Here is a 20,106-nt window from a genome sequence, read left to right as displayed (position 1 = left end):
GACGCACTTGGGGCTGGTCACCTGGTGTGTTGTGTCAGTCAGCAAGGTTTGGTTCTGTTCCAGTCAACAACTGCAGTGTTGGGAATTGGAACTGAACCTGCCACCTCAGTATTGAGACATATCCTTACGGTTTGGAACAAAGCCACCACACCACAAAGGCCGCCTTCGTCTAGGATTGCTGTCTGCTTTTAATCTTGAGTTTGGATGTGGACCTTTAAAAGCACCTGCTCCTCACAAGAACTGAACCTATGAGTTCAGGACTTCACAGCAGCGTTCTTGGCCACTGAGCCACCTGCTCTTCACGGTTCTTCAGGTTCTCTTAGAGCTTTTTACTGTTCGCTTTGAACACTGAACTCAAACACTTGAGTTCTTCATAAGACTTGAACTGTTCTTCCAGCAGGAACTATGTTTCCTAAGCTGCACAATTGCATGTTGCTGGTATTTTTAACTTCTTATTTTGGTATGAAGTTTGAAAGTAGTGCACAAGTTCAGTTGACAGTAAGAGTTGAACTCACTCCCTCAGAGACGCAAGCCACCTTCGGATGGACTGAGCTATTTGTGCTTTAGATGTGGTGTTAGGTGTTTCTTAAGTTTCTCATCCATTATTATTTTAAAATTGGCAGTTGTTAGAACCTGTAAGATGGCGAGGTAGGTTCCACAACAGCAGGGTTGTCCCAGTCCAGCAGTCGACAGGTTCTGGTCCACAACCACAGGACTGCTCTGAACATTAATTATTCAAGAGGTTTTGACTGGTAGTATCGACACAGTGTCGCTTTGGGGCAGATATGGTGAGCCTTGCTCACCCCACATCACGAGCATGCCCAACTTTCCATCTGAGTGTCTGTACTTTCTGTAGGCCTGTATGACTGCGCGCGGGTTGGCAATGTTGAAGCGCTGACACAGCGACTCAACCTCAGTCTCTCCATAGAGCGCACCTGCCTCCTCGGGCCAGTACTGTGCGTAAAGCACCTTAAACTCCTCAATGAACTTGTTATATCCAGTTTTATCTGGCATCCGGCCTCCTTGACATTTTTATATATGTTTTTTTTATTTTATTTCATTTTTTTATTTTTTTTTTTATTTTTTATGAGGGGTACCGGATCTGCCCAAATAAGTACCGAAACACAGGGAGGCCAAAATGAAGAGGCGCCAGATCTTGTTCCGGCAGGATCCGGCTCAAATTAACCCCTGGCGACACTGATGTGAAGGCCATGGTATACTTTCCGTGACTTGGTACATTCCACTGTTCCCGTCTGTGTCGATATATTTGGAATGTTCCACTTTGTGTTTATCAGTCGGAGTTTCTGGGGTCATATTTGAGTTGTTGGAGTTGTGTAACTTGAGTCAAGGACATAGCGCCACCTGCTGGAAGGGTGGTTGCTGTGAGGGCCCGCACAGTGCTGCTTGCAGCTTTAAATTACTTTTTCTCTTCCGAAAGGATTGCAGTGTTTTGAGGCACTGAATGAAACTGAAAACAGACGAAAATTAGCATGCAAATCAGAAGAGACGAAAACGTTTAAAAAAAAAATAAGGGGAATACGTAAATGTGGTGCAAAATGGCTCAAAAGGATAAGGGCTGGTTGGTTTGAATTTGGCGGCCATCTTGGCGATTTGCACATATCGTAAAAGAACTTGTAGCAACTTAAAAACACATTCATTTGTGCTGTTCAGGGTCCAGCTTCCCTCGTGTGAAAGCAAAAAAACAACAACCTTGCATTAAACTGAATAGACTCTGAGTGTTTTCACTTGACTTCCTTAAGTAAGAAATGCCCTTGCATTATTTAGCGTTATTTTAATATGTCATGATAATTATGTCCATGAGTGCTGTAATTAAAGTGAGGGGTCACACGGTCTGTTGTGGTGAGATTAGTTTGGGACCTCGGGTGTCGACGAGAGTGTAACAGCAACAGTGTTTCCTGTAACAATAGTGCATGATGCAGTTAAATGTATAATATATGGCATGAAATGGCAATTGTGGTGAGCCAAGAATAAACGTGCTGTCCTTTAACATGGTGGCTTGGTACAGACTGTTGGATGAAACCACAGATGTGGCTTCATGACAGGATTAAGCCGAGTAATAACCCTTCAGGAAGGTGTTTCAGAATTCCACAATCTATAGCGTATGAGAATTTGTTTTACAGTAAAATACAATTCAGTTTAAGTGATGAAAGCATTGCCAAACTCTATTCAACTAACTGCCAAGTTAATAAAGGTTATTTTGCACATTGTGGACAATAAAGTTATGCCTAATTAAACAAAACCATCATCCATCTTCTACTGTTTTATCCTCCACATGAGGATCGTGGGGGGTGCTGTGCCAATAGCTGACATAGGGCCAAAGGCGGGGTCACACCTCGGACACATTGCCAGTAGAAAACCATCATCATTTATCATATTTAGTTTACTTGCCTCTTATACTACTGGGGCATATTTTTATTACATTATCAAATTTTATCCTGATCGATTGACCAAGACACGTAAAAGTAACACTAGTTAGATTTCCATACTATTCAAAACCATGTAAACTCATAGTTTAAGCACAACTTTGCTCCTTGTATGTGCCATCTACCATTTTTGGGACTTGGGACTATTTTTCTGAACTAAGTGCTAAATCACATGAGACAGTACATGAGTGAAAAAAACCAGACCACACAAGAGATTTGAGGTCATATTTTCTGGAATGCTTTTGCTGAGTATTCCCTCCCCCCCTCTTTGCCAATGTTGACTTTTTTTTATGATCTTTTTTTTTTCCACAACTCAAATTTTTTTCCTCTTTCTTTCCCCCCAAAAAAACCAATTGAAATAGTATTTGTTTTTCTTTCCTTTGTCCTTTTTTTTTGATCGTCTTATAAGCACCCCATTCCTACATCTTTATTGGCAAAAGCAAACATGCTTGTAAATTAGAAATCCATTTTTTTACAAACGAAAAAAAAATACATGAAGAAAATACATCCACATCCTGCAAATATAAACAGTAACAAATCCAAAACTATTATCCAATAAACATTTTACATTTTTTACACTATTGTCGTGAGTAGCATACAGAGGATAGTACAAAACACACGGTGGGGGGAGAGAGAGAGACAGTGAGAGAGCGAGACCACCTCTGTATCTTCACTTACACAAGCAGGGACCCTGTCGGAGCAGGTTTGTCCTTTAAAATTGCCCCCCCGAAAAAAAAATTAAAAAAATAGATCACATGATCAAATCATTTCAAAGAACAGTGTGAAGGAAAAAGCCTTTCAGCTTTCCACCACACACCTGAACCTCAGTCTGACTGACGCAGTGAAGGTGAATATCAATTCAAAATTGTCGACGACAAGAATCCTCAGAGTTATTACCACGTCTGCTGTAGGTGAGAGGAAGTTAATTAGAATTAGTTACATTTACACGCAGGCAGAAATACGTACGTACATATATTACTACCTGCATGGACGTGTGTGTTAATGCCGACTCTGCATTCTCCACTTATATAAGTTACCAGTGAGTGAGGTTAAATCTATTTGTTCTCATTCCTCCCACCCAGAGGATTCTGTCCAACAGTAGGAGTAAAAAAAAAAATCATCAAGTAAAACATGTTGTCAGCAGCTGGCAAAAGATGACAAACGTTGGTTATCAACAGGCGAGAGCTCAAGTCTCAAAATGCATAAACTGTCGTCAATGTGCAGAGACGCCGTATGCTGTGTCATCGCCTGACTCGAATATCGAACATTTTAAAACGAACTAAACAGAAGGAAAACCAAAGGAAACACAACAGTAATTTTCCTCTTTCAAGCATTTACAAAATTTACAAAAGTAAATCACAAATCTTGTAAAAATCCAGCCATGTGCTGACTGTGTAAGGCAAAGAAATTATGTATATTTATATATATTTATGTAAATATATATATTAAAATCAACGGTTCAGTATTACATTCAGACACCCGTCTATGGATCTTTTCTCTCCTACTTTTTCTTTTTAGTTCGATCCTTAGTGTGACCAGGTGACAAAATAAAATTGTAATCGACACTCTTAGAAAATGTTGTTTGAATTTACACAAGAGTGGCACCAGACAATGAGCGAAGAAATAAATACACACGTGGGGAGTGGGAGGGGGGGGAGACACTGTATGTGAGATGCATGGAATTGTCTATTTGTAAACATTGTTTGTTGTGGGGATTATTTTTGTTTATTAATCTATTGCACTGGTTTCCTTCTGTACCGGCACTGGCTCTAATGTCGTGGTGGTACAGAGTGATGGGGGGGGGGGGTGTGAATAGAGAGAGAGAAAAAAGTGACTCTGCAACATGCACAAACTAGACTGTGTTCATGCCAATGAAAGCCACTGCTAATCTTTTTTAAATTTAAATCCTTTTTTTCCCCCATACCATACTGTGCCAATAAAGACAGGTATGGCACAGTGCAATTTGTGCAGTGGAAAAATAAATAAATATTTCTCTGGCAGCGACAGCGAACGTTTGATTAGCGATGGAATGACTGTTCCCTGAAGGGCAAGGAAAAAGGAAAAAGATTTGTTTCAAAACTATGTGAGAAAAGAGCTTAAATACCGTAATGTATAAAAATACCTATTCACAGTAGACACAAATGTTGTGCATTACTGATATTAATCATCTGGTAAGCACACTCAAACTTACATATTTGCTATCTATGAACAACTCAACATTTATCTTTCTCAGCAAAAGTGAGATGTATTAAATAATTTAATCGAGGGATACAAAAGGAGAGGAAAACAAACTAACAACTGTTGACCCTCTAAACTTCTTTTGATGTACAGTAAAGATGTTTTCACTTCAAATAGTGTCTAAAAATGACTTAAATTTTGAAAAATACTGGAAAGGAAAAACAAAAAGAAAAAAAAAAGTGAGTTCTGTTGTGTTGATTTTTATCTGCAAAAATAAGTCAGTCTGCTGGAGGGTCACAGATCACGGGTGACAACAGAGGCGGCGCCTTCACCGTCTCCATGATCGGCTCTCGTACTCGTCGTCTTCGTCGTCGTCCTCTTCCTCCTCCTCCTCTTCCTCCTCACCATGCAAGTAAGTGCTTGCTTCCTTCTGGTTGAGAGGGGGACGTTTATTTTAGTTTATATTATGCTTTTCAGACATCATTCGTTTTCAGAGTCCTGAAAACTGAGACAATTTAAACTACAGACTGTAGATAAAGATCCATGACAAGCTTCTACTTCCCCAAAACAGCCCAAAAATGAGAGCCAAACATGGGATACAAGCGCATCAATATAGTTCTGTTTCTTTGTGCCAATGTGGAACCTCAGAAACCTGTATTAGTCTCTTAGAAACCACAGCCACGTGTGTCTTGAAGCTGTGTTAGTCTGGTTCATTTCACTGTTCTTCATTTACTTGCATTTAGAATTAACAGCTTTTTTTCAAATTTTCTGTTGCCTAAAGTAAATTCCACCTATTGTCCCGGCACGGCACGGCACGGCTTAGATTGATTGTCACTAAATACACCAGACTCCTCTGTTGAATATTGAGATTTTAGACATTTCCCTGGTAATCGTTGGAGATTAACCCACATTTTTAGGATTGTTAAATGTTCCCAGGTACCGTCGCTAGTGGAAATGCAAAGTAACTGTGCCGAGTTGAGCTGAGTCGAGTCGAGCCGGTGGAAACACGGCATTAGAAACCACAGCCACTTGTGTTTTGAAGGTGTACTATTATTTCCACTGTTCTTCATTTATTTGCATTTAAAATTAACGCCTTGTTTTCTAATTTTTCGTCAACATCTGTTTAGATTAGACATGCACGTTTTATAAAGTGAATATTCCAGCACATAATGTTCGTAATTATTGGCGACATCATTGGATACTTTTTTTGGGTTTTTGGGGAGATACATATTTAATAACTCGTGTCCTCTACAGAAAAGGACTGAAATGTGTAGCGTTTCATGTTTCAAGGGAATTCCTCACCTTGCATTAACATGCATCACAAGACAAATTAATGTTACATACTTAAAAAATGCATATTCAAGTGACGGAGTCGACCTTGGAAGATGTGAAACTTGCTGCCACACGAGCAGACCGCAGCCTCATCGACGCAACTCAAATCATGAAGATATAGTATGAGGAGTTCATGTGACAGTAATGTGTTTTTACTCAAAGGGCTCAGATGCTCTTAGTACGTAAGAGTCTAAGAGCTGAAGTAAAAAATTTAGAAGCACAGGAGAGAAATGTAGAATTAAAATCTGAACTAAAACTTCAAAAAATAAAAAAAATAAAAAGTTTCCAAATCTTAATGAAAGACTTCTTTCCTGGTTTCTGTCACGGCATAGAGACGACACACAACGGTATTTTAAAGTGACTGTTTGTGTGTGTACGTGACGTGACGTGTCTAACCTTATTGTCCTCGTCTTTAGACTCTTCTTCCTCGGGCTCTGTTGTAACGGAGGGCGTCTTCGGTTTGTACCAGGAAATCTGCAGCACTCGACCTTTGAACTTCGCTCCTTGGTTAGCAGCCTGGAAGAAGAAGATGGAAACGGGCAAGAAAAAGGCAAGTTATATTTCCTGTTTTCAATGTTTTTGAGAGTAAGTACAGAATATAGAGTCATGTGACTTACGTTCTCTGCTTCACTCCGTGTTTTAAAGGTCATGACAACAGTGGTGGCGTCTTGGTCGCGTAGATCCTCAATCTCCCCAAATTTCTAAGATAAATAAACAAGAAGAATGTTAGTGTTTGTTTGTTTGATAATCATCCTGAACTCTTGTCTTCAACAGTTTGTCCATAGGGCCTTACCACGAAGTGTGGCATGAGCTCTTCCTTTTCTTCCTGAGTGACCCCCAAAATAGCCAAGGCTCTGGGTCTGTGGTCGACTACCATGCGGTTCACGCTTCCACCTCGGCCCATCATCTCCCGGCTTCGGGCCCTTCCGCGGCCCATGTGCATCGACCCAGGCTCGAGTGCCATCTTCCCGCGACCCCGACCTCGACCTGAGGGAGACCGGATCAAACCCAGTCGTGTCGCCTTAAAGAGGACAAGCAGAGGGTAAAAACAATAAGATTAACTGAAATGAACCAGACTGTGCAACTTTATGTTGAATCTTAATGTGTAAAACCATGTACAGCAAATTCTCCTCATCTGTAGTGCTGAAACATTCCCTACACACTCGACTCCTCCTCCTCCTCCTCCTCCGCCACTCTATGCCCTTTGCCATTAGTTGTCACTCGTCCATTTTTAAAGTGACTTGCTTCCCTTGCTTCCTAACCACTCCACAACCACTCTCTTACATCCGCGTCTCTCTCTCACTTCTCCCTCTAATTGTCACCCTGCAATTTTCTTACAAGGACCAGTGGCTCAAACTTTAATGAGACGGGAGGGGCTGGTGCCTGGTTCGGCTTCGTTAGTGTCTGTTCCTCTGGGTTTGCTTAAGTGGCTGCAGTTTAATGTGCGCAAGGAAGGGTTGGCCAAGCTTTGAATGGATCGGGGGGGGATAATATGCATTTTTAATAACAAGCTAATTTAGGACCCGCAGGGGTGGGGGGGACATGCTAAGCAGGGTGTTGCTAAAAAAAGGCCCTGCTCTTGTTAAGCTGATCTTGTGCGCTATTTGTTTTTGTGAGTAGAGACATGAAATAAATACATAAATCTATGATGAGCAGATTCATCAGGAGTCAGGTAATTTGTCATCACATACTTAAAAATAGCTACTGGGTAACATCCATATACTTGGAAATGATGGTCAAATGTCTACTTTTAGCACAATTACTGTAACAAGTAAAGAAAAGCTATGAGACTGCACATTAATCTGCACAGTTTAAGTCATTTTCTAAGGCTTCTCCCCCCCTAAATTCAATACCAGGCATTCTGTATCTTCTCTTACATGCTATCAAATTAATTCACTTAAGTCACTTATAAGTAAATCGCATTTGCTGATTTCCTCCCAGTTATTTGCGGTTTCACAACCTCGGGAAAAAATGCCATTGATGCACAGTTTCTGTGGTTCAAACCATCTTATCAAGTCTTCTGTCTGTGGCAGTGCACAACATGTGTATATGTCTGTATGAGTATTACCTCCACCTGTAGCTGCCCCAGTTTTCTCTTGAGATCCGTCGTGTCCTCCCCAGAACTCATCTTCTTGTGAAAGTCCAGCTCTGCATCCAGCAGTTCCTTCTGGGCCTGGTCACATGTCATCAAAATAAGAAATGTTCAATTATTTAAAGGAAACTGACGCAATGAGGCTTAACAGTAGTACAGCCCAGAAAGAAAAAACAAGGATGTAATACATTATAAACACTATATTTGACCGTGCACCATGTTAAGCTGTAAAAGGCCCAAACTTACATCCACCTTGGTCTTGGTCTGACTGTGATTGGACTTGGTGCTGGAGACCTGAGACGCAGGATTCATTTCATTCTGTAGCTGGGCGATCTTGTCCGTCAGCTCCTTCAGGGTCTTCATGATGTTGGCTCTCTCCTCCGGTTTCATGCCTCGATTTTTCTCCAGACGGTTTATCAATGCCTGCAGGAGGGGGGAGAACAATCAGTGAAACACAGAGTGGGGGTAAAAGGCAGGGGAAGTAGAAGACAGAGCACTGGACAATTAAAGAAGTGCAGAGCCAGTCTTACCTTCTGACACTCAATCTGTGTCTTTAACATCTCTTGCTTCTTCTTTGTCATGTCCTGTTGAAGTTTGAATGCCTCCTAAATGGAATAATAATTAAAAAACAAACACATTCACAGGTGTAAAAAATAAAATACTACTATTATTTTATTATTATCGGCAGTCGCCCGCTTCTCACTGGCGGCTCCCGAGAAAAACAAAAAAAAGAATAATCCAATTCTCTCGACAGTCGGAATATGTATTAAAAAATTAAGCAACATGCCTGCTTCTTCTTGAGGACTTCCTGCGCTTCTAGTGCTTTTCCCGTTTTCCCAAGGCTCTTTGAGGACGACTTGAGTGCCGTGGACGCGTAAGGACTCTTCTGAGTGGCTGTCATCGCAGGCATCACCTAAGAGAGGAGGGAGACGGCATCACATTTAAGTAATCAGAACAAGATTAAGAGAAAACAAGAAGGTACTGTTCAACACCAATAAATCATAACTTAACGTAACATTGAGGGAAGGAAATGTGACAGAAAGAATGTGAAGTTTATTCAGTCTTTTCCTGGAGATCCCTTGAAAGAGGTTTTCAGATTGGATGGGTAGTGTTACTGAAAGAAAACCTAAATGGCCCCTGTTTAAAAACCTGGTCTCATGCCTTCAAATTAAAAACACAAAAATGTGTAAATGAACAGCTAATGTTTTGACTTTGATAAAATACAAAATGTGGTTCTCTGAGGGCTAATCTTCCAGGGAACGACAAAATCAACACTTAAGCTGAATAAGTTGGGTAAAGTAACTGCACTTTTTCCTGACAGATATTGTGATGTCAAGCGTCACTTTAAAATGTACTGCTTCACAGATAGACCACATGAGATACCATCGAATTGATGTACTGCATTGTGAAATTGCCACATGAGGAATTGCTCAACCCTAATCAACACAGTCAAGTTCAGACTCACAGACCTGTGAACTTAAGCTCAAACTATTCACACAACGTACAGTGGCAGCATCCGTGTTCGGGCCGTCCATCTTAATTGCAGCACTGTCCCCAGCTGCCACCACCAGACGATGCTTTGGTATAGTCTTGTTCAAGACGTAAGCGGCCGGATTGTGCTGTTTTATTCCCTGCAGGAGAAAGAGCAGAGATTTAGATATAGGACATCAGAAAAGGATGAAGTATTTTAATATGTTTCAGCTCTTTATGTCTAACCCTATGTACGTTGCTGTGCTGCAGCCCTTGGTTGGGAGCTGACCCTGCCATCTGATTCCCCGCGTTCTGCTCCTGCTGCTGAAGCCCGGCGGTGTTGGGCTCGCGGTGCCAGTACACGCGGATGAATCGGTTGTCGAGGACCGCTTCGATGCTGGATATGGCCTGTCTGGCCTCTTCATTCTTCGTGTACTGAATCAACGCTGCCTCTGGGTCGCCACCAAACACAACCTGGATTAAGGAGAGGATATGCAGGTGAGGCACACATACAGGGGCGATTGCAGGGTGTTAAAAGGCTTAACTTTCCTTGTCTGTACTATTTAATGAAACAACTTATCCCTCAGTGGGTTTCCAAGCCAGTAACACATTTACCTGTATATTGACAATGGTTCCAAACTTGCTGAAGTGCTCGTTGAGCTTGGTGATGTTGTTGAGCTCACGGGGGATCTTGCGCACCTCCAGCTTGGTGTTCACATACTGAGTCCTCTTGGGAAAACAACTCTTATATTGATTGTTGAAGTTTGTCCTGATACACAGGGGAAAATAAAGGAAGACGACAGGTCTTGAGTCACGCAGGTTTGAAACACAGCTCCACTAACAGGAAATGGGACAAGGCACCAATTTGTTTGATAAAATTTCAATTGGCCAGCCAACTCTTTCTTCAAATTTCCCCACAAAACAATAATTAATTGAGGAATAAATGCTAAGCATATGGGGACCCACTTTATAAAGATAAAAATATTGCATCCCAATTTACTAAATATATATCATACCAAGGGCAAACTTGATAAAATAACTTTTTTGTGATATTTGTAACAAATACAAAAAGGCTGGCTTATTTCAGCAGCTTATCTGTGGGTCCTGACCCAGTTTTTAGTGCCCTTTTTGTTATGTTTCCCATTAGGACAAACCATTTTAACTCAATTCAATAAAACAACACCATCCATGATCAATTAACTGGTTGATCCTGTCACTATCCAATAATAACAAGTTTGCCATCACATAGGAGAGAGAGATACATTCTCTGGTTTTACACCAGATGACACAGACACAGTTAAGACCAGGCCACCACTCCCAGCTCAACTCTATCAGGCTGTGGGAAACACTTTTTTTACAATTGCAATGTTTTATTGGTAAATACAAACACTTGCATCTCAGCAAGTGCTGAAATAGTAGGATCCTTAGATTTAATGCTGATGCAATACTGATTATATGCAATCCTAGTTTAAGTTGTTTCCCCTTCACATTTTTATTTCAGGGAACTTTTTGAGGGGGAAGTCTTTAAGTGTGTTGTCGTATCACTGAATTCTTACTTCACCATCCAGGGTTTCTTCGCTGCCGGTACGTCTGCTGTATTATGTCCGAGGGCTCTCTTCCTGGCGCCCTGCTCTGCACTGAAACGCGACACGTTGTTCCCCGGAATGCTGGCTGCTGTGACTGGCTCTGTCTGGATCACTATGTTTGCAGCTGGATGATTCACACATTGACACAAACGGAGACAAAACAATCGTTTAAAGACTCCACAGCATACAAAGTACAGAGTAGGAATTGAAACTAAAACAGTTAATGGAATTCAGCCCTGGGCAGCCCATGGATAAGTGGAAGGGAATTGGGCTTCTAAATGAACAGAACACCTATACTTTATTATTTAAATCTGTACTGAGGCATGTTTAGTCTGACGAAGCAAAGCTGTCTTTAAATTAAGATTTAAGAACTGTCCCCATTGTAGCTAGCACAATGACAATATTAAAACGATAATCTTCAAATTCTCCCTGTTATATAGATTTAGTTACAGAATTATTGATATAAAGAAACATTTGTCGATGAAAGTAGAAAAAAATGTGACAGCTGCTACCTCTGGATCCTTGTCCTTCATTGGAGGTGAGGCCAATGAGATTGGAGCGCTGGGTCTGGACTCGGGGAATGAACTGACGGTACTGGTTACAACCTGCTGCGGTCATGCCTGGGGATTCTGGGTTGTAGCCTTCTGGATCGTAGTTATCTAATGAGAAAGAAAAAAACAGTTTAGTTGAAATAAAAATGTGAAAAAATTACATGAATGTAAAGATTTAGACTGAACAAAATAAAATTTCAAAATGAAAAGTGACAATTATGAGTTTAAAACGGAATTAGTTTCACATTAAGTAATAAAATGTTTAATACTAACAAAAGTAAAGACAAACACACAAATAAAACACATTCACACCAACTTATAAATATCATTAAATGCTAATTTTCAAAACGGAGCCCAAACTTACTGTAACACAAAGGCAAAAATAGGGATATGTCATGATAGCGGAAATCCTAAATATTAGAAATCATTGCTGAATGTGTAATTAAATTAAAAATAATGTGCAAGATTTGCGGGAAAGCCACTCGGTCTACACAATCAAACACAACAGAGTTGTAAGATGCCCAAAGCCACAAGGTCTGTTTGATTAATAAACAGTGCAACCCACTGGCTAACTGCTGTTACTGCGCTATGAATAAATGCATGGACATCACAGTGCACACACACAACACCCTCACACACAGAGCAACTTAAAATGTAAACAAAAACTCAGTGAACATCACATTCCACAGTTAAAAAGCAACTCAACTTGACAAACTTCTACTAATTATTGATTGAAACACAAAACTCATTACAGGCATGCTACAAATTGCAGGAGTGGAAACATTTTTATCACAATTATCAATAAATAAGGAACCCTCACCCCTACAAATACACAGTCCCAATCTGAACAGGAAAAGTACTGCTGCTTACATTCAGACTGGACATATTGGGGATGAAGAGACACAGATGACACAGAGGAAGGAGGAGGAGGCTGAGGAGGAGGAGGAAGAGTAGGCAGCAGCCCCACACCAGGTGGTCCAATTGGAGGAGAAGAAGTGATCCCGGACTGGTGGTTAATGGTTTCGATCCCACTGGTTGCTATCAGTGGGGGTCCTGAGGGAGAACACAAGCCCAAGCTAATGTCTCAGACAGATCACAGTCATCACAGTGAGTCTTTCATTTTTAATTACTTTAAAACTGTTTTCATGCCACACTGATTTTGGTTAAACAGAGAGGGACTGTGGTGGGAAAGTGAAGCACCTGTTGCAATATTTAAACTTAACAGAAAGCTACATTAAAGCAATTCATTGAAAAAATAAAACTGTAATATAAATTTTTTTTATGCAGAATAAGCCAAAAAAAAAACAGTGTTTCTATGACGGCTGGCTTTGCTTTTGAGTAACATATTGGTTTGCTCATAATTTCTCAAATATTAGTGGTTTTATTACAAGAGTAACGATGAAAATGCCCAATTTAGAAATGTGCATAGGTGCATAGTATTAGAAAACATCATAACAGGTCCCATCGATGCAAAATGTACGAAAGAGAACCATTTGCTTTTTTGTGTCATGAGGAAAACTAGTGTGAGACATGAATCACAAACACCTCCAACAAGCCAGTGCAACAAATCTTAAAAATAAATCTAGCAGCTGTTCAAGAAGTAGATGTCCATTTTTAAGTGTGCCAAATATTCAAGTTAAGAGTTTCAAATACGAGGGGCTCTGTAAATATGGAACTGAAAGGCAGCGTGATTTGTTATTGTTGGCACTGAAGCAACACTGCCTCAGTAAATGATGTCCTTCAATATAATATGGAAAAGGGGGTCACATAAATGATGTCATTGAAACAAACTCATTCCTCATCACTGTGCATAACATTTGTTTTGTCTGATCCTTATGAATCAGCTACAGACACCGTTAAGAAAAAGCATCTACAAGAATCTCAGGAGTGACAAAAAATATAGGTGGATATATAAAAAGTGGATGAAAACTGTTTGATGCTGTAAATGAGTACTTAAGGGAGCTTTTTCCACTAGCTTTCATTACTGCGTGTTAACATTTGAACAACAAAAATGCACAACATCTTACCTGTCATGGGGAAGATGCCCGGAGGTGGTGGCTGGCCGAAAAGTGGTGGAGGAAAACTATGGGCAGGGGGTGGCTCAGTGATTGGAGGCATGGGCAGGCCAGCGGGGGGCATAACCGGTGGGGGTGGAAAGGGAATAATATTTGGTAGATTGACATCGTCCACAATGAGAGGGTCGTTGCCATGGTCGAACGGACAAAGGTCCCCACGGACGCAAAATCCTTTTTCTGTAAAGGGAAAAAGCAAATGCAACTTTTTAAGACACAAGGGATTTTAAAAACACAAACTCTTCTAACCTTCTAAGACAGTTGTACTCCAGATAACCATTGTGGATTCCACTGTTCAAATTAATCTAATTAATCTACATAGAAATATAGCAATTTAATACTGAGCAGACATCTCGCAGCACCAACTTGTTTTTATGTCTGTCCAATTCTGTGATCATTTGCATTTGGATTTGAATGCCGTGACTGAAGGTTGGTCTTGTATATTATTAGCCAGCTGTCGACTATTTTAACTCACACAATGTGCGTAGGTAATGCCAAGGCGCAACTTGAATAAACCTGGCGTAATAGACCTTCTTCACAGCAGATAGTTGTAGGACACACAAGTTTTGTGTGTGTTAAGTCAAACAGTGAAACAGCACTGGAAGGAAATAAATGAGATGTATAATTGTTCAACTTTGAAGCAACACAGACATATGGTATATTTACCCTACAGTCTCATTAAGGCTCTTGTCCCCAGTGGGTGTGTTTGAGCACTGTGACAAAAAGCTGTATGCTTCAGGGAGAGGGGGTAAGTTTAAACCCTCTTGTGTCTCTGTGAAGAGTTGGAAGCAAGTCGGCTTGCTTCTCTGCTTTCCACTGGGAAACGAGTGAGTGCTTAACAGTGGTCATTAGTGATGACACTAAACAAGGCAATCAATGACCCTCCTGGGGAGATTGAGAGAAAGGTAGCCATACAAACCATACATTGTCCATGTCATTTACTGGAAAAACAGGTTTAACATGTCAGTTACAGCATATTAACACAATCACTGCATGTTACTCTGACCCCGTTTAGAGAATCTCTGCTCAATGCAACAGCTGTACAGTGCTCATTGCTATTGGATCATAACAGATAAAAGAGTGAATGTTGTTGGATTATAAGAACTGTTAAGTGACAGATTTACTTTATTCCTACCATCATAATCCCTGCAACGCTGTTTGAGTGAAATGCTCTTGTTGATGAATGGCTTCCCAATGCCGTCTTGCCTCTGGGCGTTGTAGTAGCTAGACCAGCTGTCTGTGGTACTATCAGGCAGGTGAGCCAATGTCGCAACAGGAACGCCACCAGGTCCCGAGACTCCAGTGGACGATGAAGACGTGGAGGAAAAAGGGTGCGCAGGTGTGGGTAGGGGAAGCAGAGGGGCTGAGTGTTGTTGCTGCTGGGAGCCCGTGTTTGAAGAGTTGTAGCCATCAGTATCCTTTCTGTCCAACTCAAACTTTGACTTAAAGTCTGTTGAAGAAAAGCAGAAACCGACAAGCACTGTAACAAAACACATACACATGTCACACACAAAGTATTTGACCATAGCAGACATTTAAACATATTAAGAGTTTTCAAGACTGCAGCTTCTCGCATGAAGCAAAACACTGAAGAGACAGAAAATAACCTGGCATGTAATGAGGCCAATTCCAGCCTGTGTTGCCGAAATCCCACAGATGTGAGTGCAAAGCTGTCCACATATTTCCTTATCGATACAAACTTTCAGCAACAATTCGGCAAAGCTATATCCACATCTCCAGTCACACCCAGGAAGTCTCCATCTGCACCTCTGCATCACTAGTGCACAGCTCAGCTATGGCGGCCGGCGCTCCAGGAGCTTCTTCCACTCCTGGGTCTGTTTCCCTGTGCTGTTGTTATTGGTTGTGTGGGAGGGGTGCACGGGGAATGTTCTCACCTCTGCCACCTCTGTGCTCCCTGTCCCTGCTCTTCCCTCGGCTGCCACTCCTACTCCGGCTGCGGCTGTAGCTCCTCCCACGGGGGCTCCCCCTGCGACGCTCGTGCCGCTCCCGCTCACGGTAAGAGTCGCTGCTGCTTTTCACATGCCGATCAAAGTCACGGCGCTTGCGCTCATCTCTTCTTCTGTCGTCACGACTCCTGTGGAATTGGCAAGTTACAGGGAAAGTTTTGAAATCCAACATTCTAGTAGCATTTACTCTTACTTAATCCTACTTAAACTAAGTACACATCGATCATATTTCAATTTCAAACAAGCCATTTAATACTTCCCTTGTATTAGAACATTATTTCATTATTCAAACATATTTCTCTCTTCTTTACAAACTGCATCAATGCACCCTATTCATTTGCTGCAGATGAAACTCAATATTTTAAAGCTATTAAACCCTTGCCGGGTGCATAATCCCCTCCAATCCCAACAGCCTGTTCAGACCTGGTATTAAAATTGGTCCTCATTGATCCAATCACGGCCAGATCGTGCCACGTACAGGTCTCAACTATCCCTAATGCTTCTCGAACACTTCCTCAGCTCTGATCACAGGAACCACATTTGGAGGGGGTCTGAGGATGCAATTGTCCACATTCTTGAGCTGGATAGAGTATTAGAGACCTCCTGAGCTGATGTTATCAGCACCTTAATTTATTTATTTGCAGCCACTGCAAAAATATTAACATTGATCATATAAGTTTTTAAAGAACGAGAAGAGCTTTGATTCAGTAAAGTTCCTTTCATCTCTTTTCTCCCTCGCGCTCTGTCACTTTCACTCATACACATCTGTATGGTCAGACTCATTAAAAACATCATTTTGTTTTTTGCAAACAGTCATGGCAACAGCTTAAAATACAGTGAAGTGCAGATACGGACTACAGGTGTTACAGAGAAGGGACAGGCAACTTGACAACAGTGTTTTCACTGAGCCACAAGCAGGACCTTATGGGACTTGGAACAAATCATGCAAATACATCAACACATTATCTCTACACAAGACGACCGTGCGAAATGATGGACTTTCCATCTGTGTGTACTGTACATTTCAGCTGTAGGCAGGAACATAAATGATGTACAGTTCACATACGAGACATCTGAAAATGCCTCAAACACGGCCATTAAGCAGAGCTGAATCCCCAAAGCCACAGCCATACCTGGAATCGTTGAAGTCAGGGCGATTTCTCTGTGGACTTCTCCGCCACCTGTTTTCCCTCTCATCCTCTGGAGTTTCAGCCTGATGGGAAAAATAACAATTACTACTTAAAACTCGCCTTTATTTTATGTTTTGAAAACAGATTACGTATTCAAGGGAGTGAATATTGGTTACAAGGTCAAGTTATCTGAATAATGACATGCAATGATATACAGTATTTATCAAATATTAAATTCTTATCAATAAATCCACTGGAAAAAGTATTTTGATATAGAACCAGAAGAACATACTTCAACAACATCAGGTTTGACTGCAGGCGGTTTGACCTCCTCTTTAGGAGCCTCCTTGGTAGCAGGACTTCCTAAGTAGTTTTTCGTGGTCAGACACTCGAAAAGTTTATCCACAAATCCTGTCGTCTCTGCAAAGGATAACTTGTGTCAATGGATGTAATCTTCACTTGTATGCAGTTTCTCATCATTGTCTTTCTAAGAGGAAACTGGCCTTAGGGCATTTCATGTCCTGATATTCCCCTTGAATCTCAGAACACTACATATTTCTCTGATTGCGGCTGCACGACAAGCAATAAATAACATATAGAGAGAGATGAGTGGATGAAAATGGGAAAAAATGACACGCATGAATGAATAAATGAGTGACTACATGAAAGGAATTAAATGAGGAATGTATTTGACTGCAGCCAACAAAGAATGGCCTGTGACAAATGGGCTGTGACAATGTCAGTGAATATTATTACGAACATCAATCGGCATCTAATCTGACAAAATACAATGTGATGTTATTGCAAAGGCACAGCCCAAAAATGTAAATTTGCTATGTTGCTCGATCACAATCATAAAGATGCCCCATAAACACAATGATGTCCTTCTGTGATTGTATTCATATAAATAATACCTAAACATGGTCAGATTAGTGACATTTTCGAACGATATGCCCTCTAGTGGACATGAGACATATGCTTAGACATAATATTTGTTTATTTGACATTTTTTTTTAAACCTATCTTCACGAATTCAGCCATTGTTGGGAAAGTAATTTCACTCTCGGACCTCAATAGTGCCACCGGCTGTAGTTCCAAAATGACTGATGACATAACTGCTAAGCCAGCAGTGTGTCAGTGGGATTTATGAGCAGAGAAAGATGAATGTTGTTCCCTTGTTCGCTGAATGATAGAAATCTGTGACTACAGATTTCTATCATTCAAATATAAAAACTCCACTGACCATTGATCGCTAGGGTCTATAGCTTGCCTTCAATCATACCAGCAAAAAAGTTGTGCGTGTTTGAAGTTCATACCTTTCTGTAGGAAGACATCCAGCTGATCCGCACAAAGTGCTTTCAGCTCCTTCTCCGGTTTGTCTTTCTTCACAAGAGCAACCACATAGTTGGCTAATGCAGAGGGGTCTGCATCACATCTGCAAGTTACAATGTCAAAATGTTAAAAATGTTAGTTTTTAGTGCAAGATAAAGGGAAAACAAGTGGATCTAACTGGGATGGACAAGTGAAATAAATTTATCGAATGTAATACAATGCATGCCGGTGATAAGTCACTGTCCCAACTATTTGAGCATGTTCATAATAAACTCAAACATTCTTAGTGTGAACCAATAACTATGGTCTCCTACATTTACTTTACTGTTGGGACTCAATTATTTCTCACAGCAACTTGTCATTCAACAACACATGTGGTTATTAATGCTTGATAAAGGATAAATAAATAAATAAACACACACTAATAAGTCAAAACCTGCTAGGTCACAAAGTGGCATCTGAAATGGAATAAAAGCACGGCTGACGAGGCTTTTACAAAGGCTTTAATAGGAATGAGAATGAATGCAACTAAGTCAAATTATGAATTAAAAATAAATGTAGACTGATATGGGTTTTTCTATAGATGATGCTGACCATAAGAAAGCAAGGCAGTTTGATGCTGTTTTGCTGCCAGCTTTTTCCATTTTACTCAAACTGATGAAAGATAACAGTTTAATAATAAAAATTGACAAACAAAAACTGCTATTGAGGCCGTTTTTAAACAACACTGATCTGTCTTTCCATTCTGCATGTTGTGTCTGCACTGCAGTGCACGTTTATATTATACATTTTAACTAGATAAAAATGTATGAAACAGTTAATCAAAAATAAACTTGATCAGATGAACATTCGGGTGAAAATAGTGTTAGTTTACTTAGTGGCAGCTATCAAGTTTTTGAAAACAAGTAGGCTGATGCAAATGACAGCATTATTTTATAAAAACTTGCAAGAGAGACAACGTTTAACTGCTTAAGTGTCAGAAAGTGAAGCAACTTAGCAGCACTTTTCTGACACTCGTGACAGGTCGTCAGTACAGTTTGCTAACGTCTACACAACTCTTCATCTTCTGCTGATAGAGTCCGACAGGCTGATCTGTTATTTAAGGCGTAATAATGTACAGTTCGTTGCAACAGCTGCTTAATAAAACACTTAATCCTTAGTGTGTGCGACTACAGCAACTAATAAAAGCTTGTTCATTTGAAAACACCGAGCCACACATAAAATATAACTTAGCGATGCAGTTGTAAGCTATTTAAATCACAAGTAGCAGCATGCAAGTAATCTGTTGCAGTTTACTGGGTTGCTACAGAGATGCGATAAAGTTACATTATCGTGGGCCAACTGCGTGCCTAACTAACCTAAAATAAGAGTGAGACTAACACGCAATACCGTGCACACAAGTTTCACTTCTTTAGCTGGTAAAGAAACCCCACATTTCTCTTTAACATGCAAGGCCAGTTAGCTGTGAAGGCGGTTTGCTAACTCGTGCAGGGAATTTGTCATCAGTTTATAGCAAGTCTCCATTGATGCCAAGCTAACCCGCTGACTAGCCAGCTAACATAGCTACGTAGCATTCGAGCAAAATGTCATTTCAATTCAACACTCACATTGGTTCCAGGAGTTTTGCCAACCACGACTTCAAGGCTTCCACATTCTCTATGATCATCGTGAGAAAGACTACAATACTGTCTATTAAATGAAAGTGCGTTTTGACAACAATACTCTCATCGTCTATTAATTTATAAGCTTTTGGGCCTTCAGTCTCTCTTCACTCACTGGCAGCCCGGTCGTAGAAAGCGCTTTACGGCATGGCAACACAAAGCGAGTTGTCGTAACTCTGGCACTGACGTACGGTCTGCCGTTATAATTAATCGTATCGTGTTGTTATTCATCTTTGATCTCTTTCATTTATATGACTGGGGTTGTACTTGTATATTTAAACATACAGTGTT

General features: G+C 40.7%; 1 protein-coding gene across 2 annotated transcripts; it reads right to left on the bottom strand.

The window, feature by feature from the left end:
• Positions 1 to 3,739: 3,739 nt before the first annotated feature.
• rbm27 (RNA binding motif protein 27) lies at positions 3,740 to 19,969 on the bottom strand. 2 transcript variants are annotated; one of them, XM_058628100.1, is made up of 21 exons: positions 19,762 to 19,969; positions 18,139 to 18,257; positions 17,115 to 17,242; positions 16,826 to 16,905; positions 15,621 to 15,820; positions 14,861 to 15,175; positions 13,681 to 13,905; positions 12,524 to 12,706; positions 11,615 to 11,761; positions 11,073 to 11,226; positions 10,132 to 10,285; positions 9,763 to 9,990; positions 9,552 to 9,677; positions 8,834 to 8,959; positions 8,577 to 8,651; positions 8,293 to 8,469; positions 8,023 to 8,127; positions 6,748 to 6,975; positions 6,572 to 6,655; positions 6,351 to 6,470; positions 3,740 to 5,049 (listed from the first exon to the last, which is right to left on the bottom strand). In XM_058628100.1, the coding sequence occupies exons 1-21, from the start codon at positions 19,818 to 19,820 to the stop codon at positions 4,951 to 4,953; spliced, it is 3,132 nt and encodes a 1,043-aa protein (XP_058484083.1). In that variant the 5' UTR covers positions 19,821 to 19,969; the 3' UTR covers positions 3,740 to 4,950. The 2 variants fall into 2 exon arrangements, with proteins under 2 accessions (XP_058484083.1, XP_058484082.1); XM_058628099.1 differs by having other exon boundaries at positions 3,740 to 5,052; positions 19,762 to 19,968.
• Positions 19,970 to 20,106: the final 137 nt, after the last annotated feature.

Source organism: Solea solea, chromosome 4 (genome assembly GCF_958295425.1).
Source record: "Solea solea chromosome 4, fSolSol10.1, whole genome shotgun sequence".
Taxonomy (NCBI): Eukaryota; Metazoa; Chordata; class Actinopteri; order Pleuronectiformes; family Soleidae; genus Solea; species Solea solea.
This window is presented reverse-complemented; position numbering and strand designations above follow the sequence as displayed.

Excerpts from the sequence above, each read along its gene's own strand:
- rbm27 (XM_058628099.1), bottom strand. The coding sequence starts at position 19,820 with ATGATCATAGAGAATGTGGAAGCCTTGAAGTCGTGGTTGGCAAAACTC. Across the intron at positions 8,652-8,833 it reads AAGTCCTCAAGAAGAAGCAG|GAGGCATTCAAACTTCAACA; the intron begins GCATGTTGCTTA and ends TATTCCATTTAG. Across the intron at positions 6,976-8,022 it reads TGGGGCAGCTACAGGTGGAG|GCGACACGACTGGGTTTGAT; the intron begins GTAATACTCATA and ends GTCCTCTTTAAG.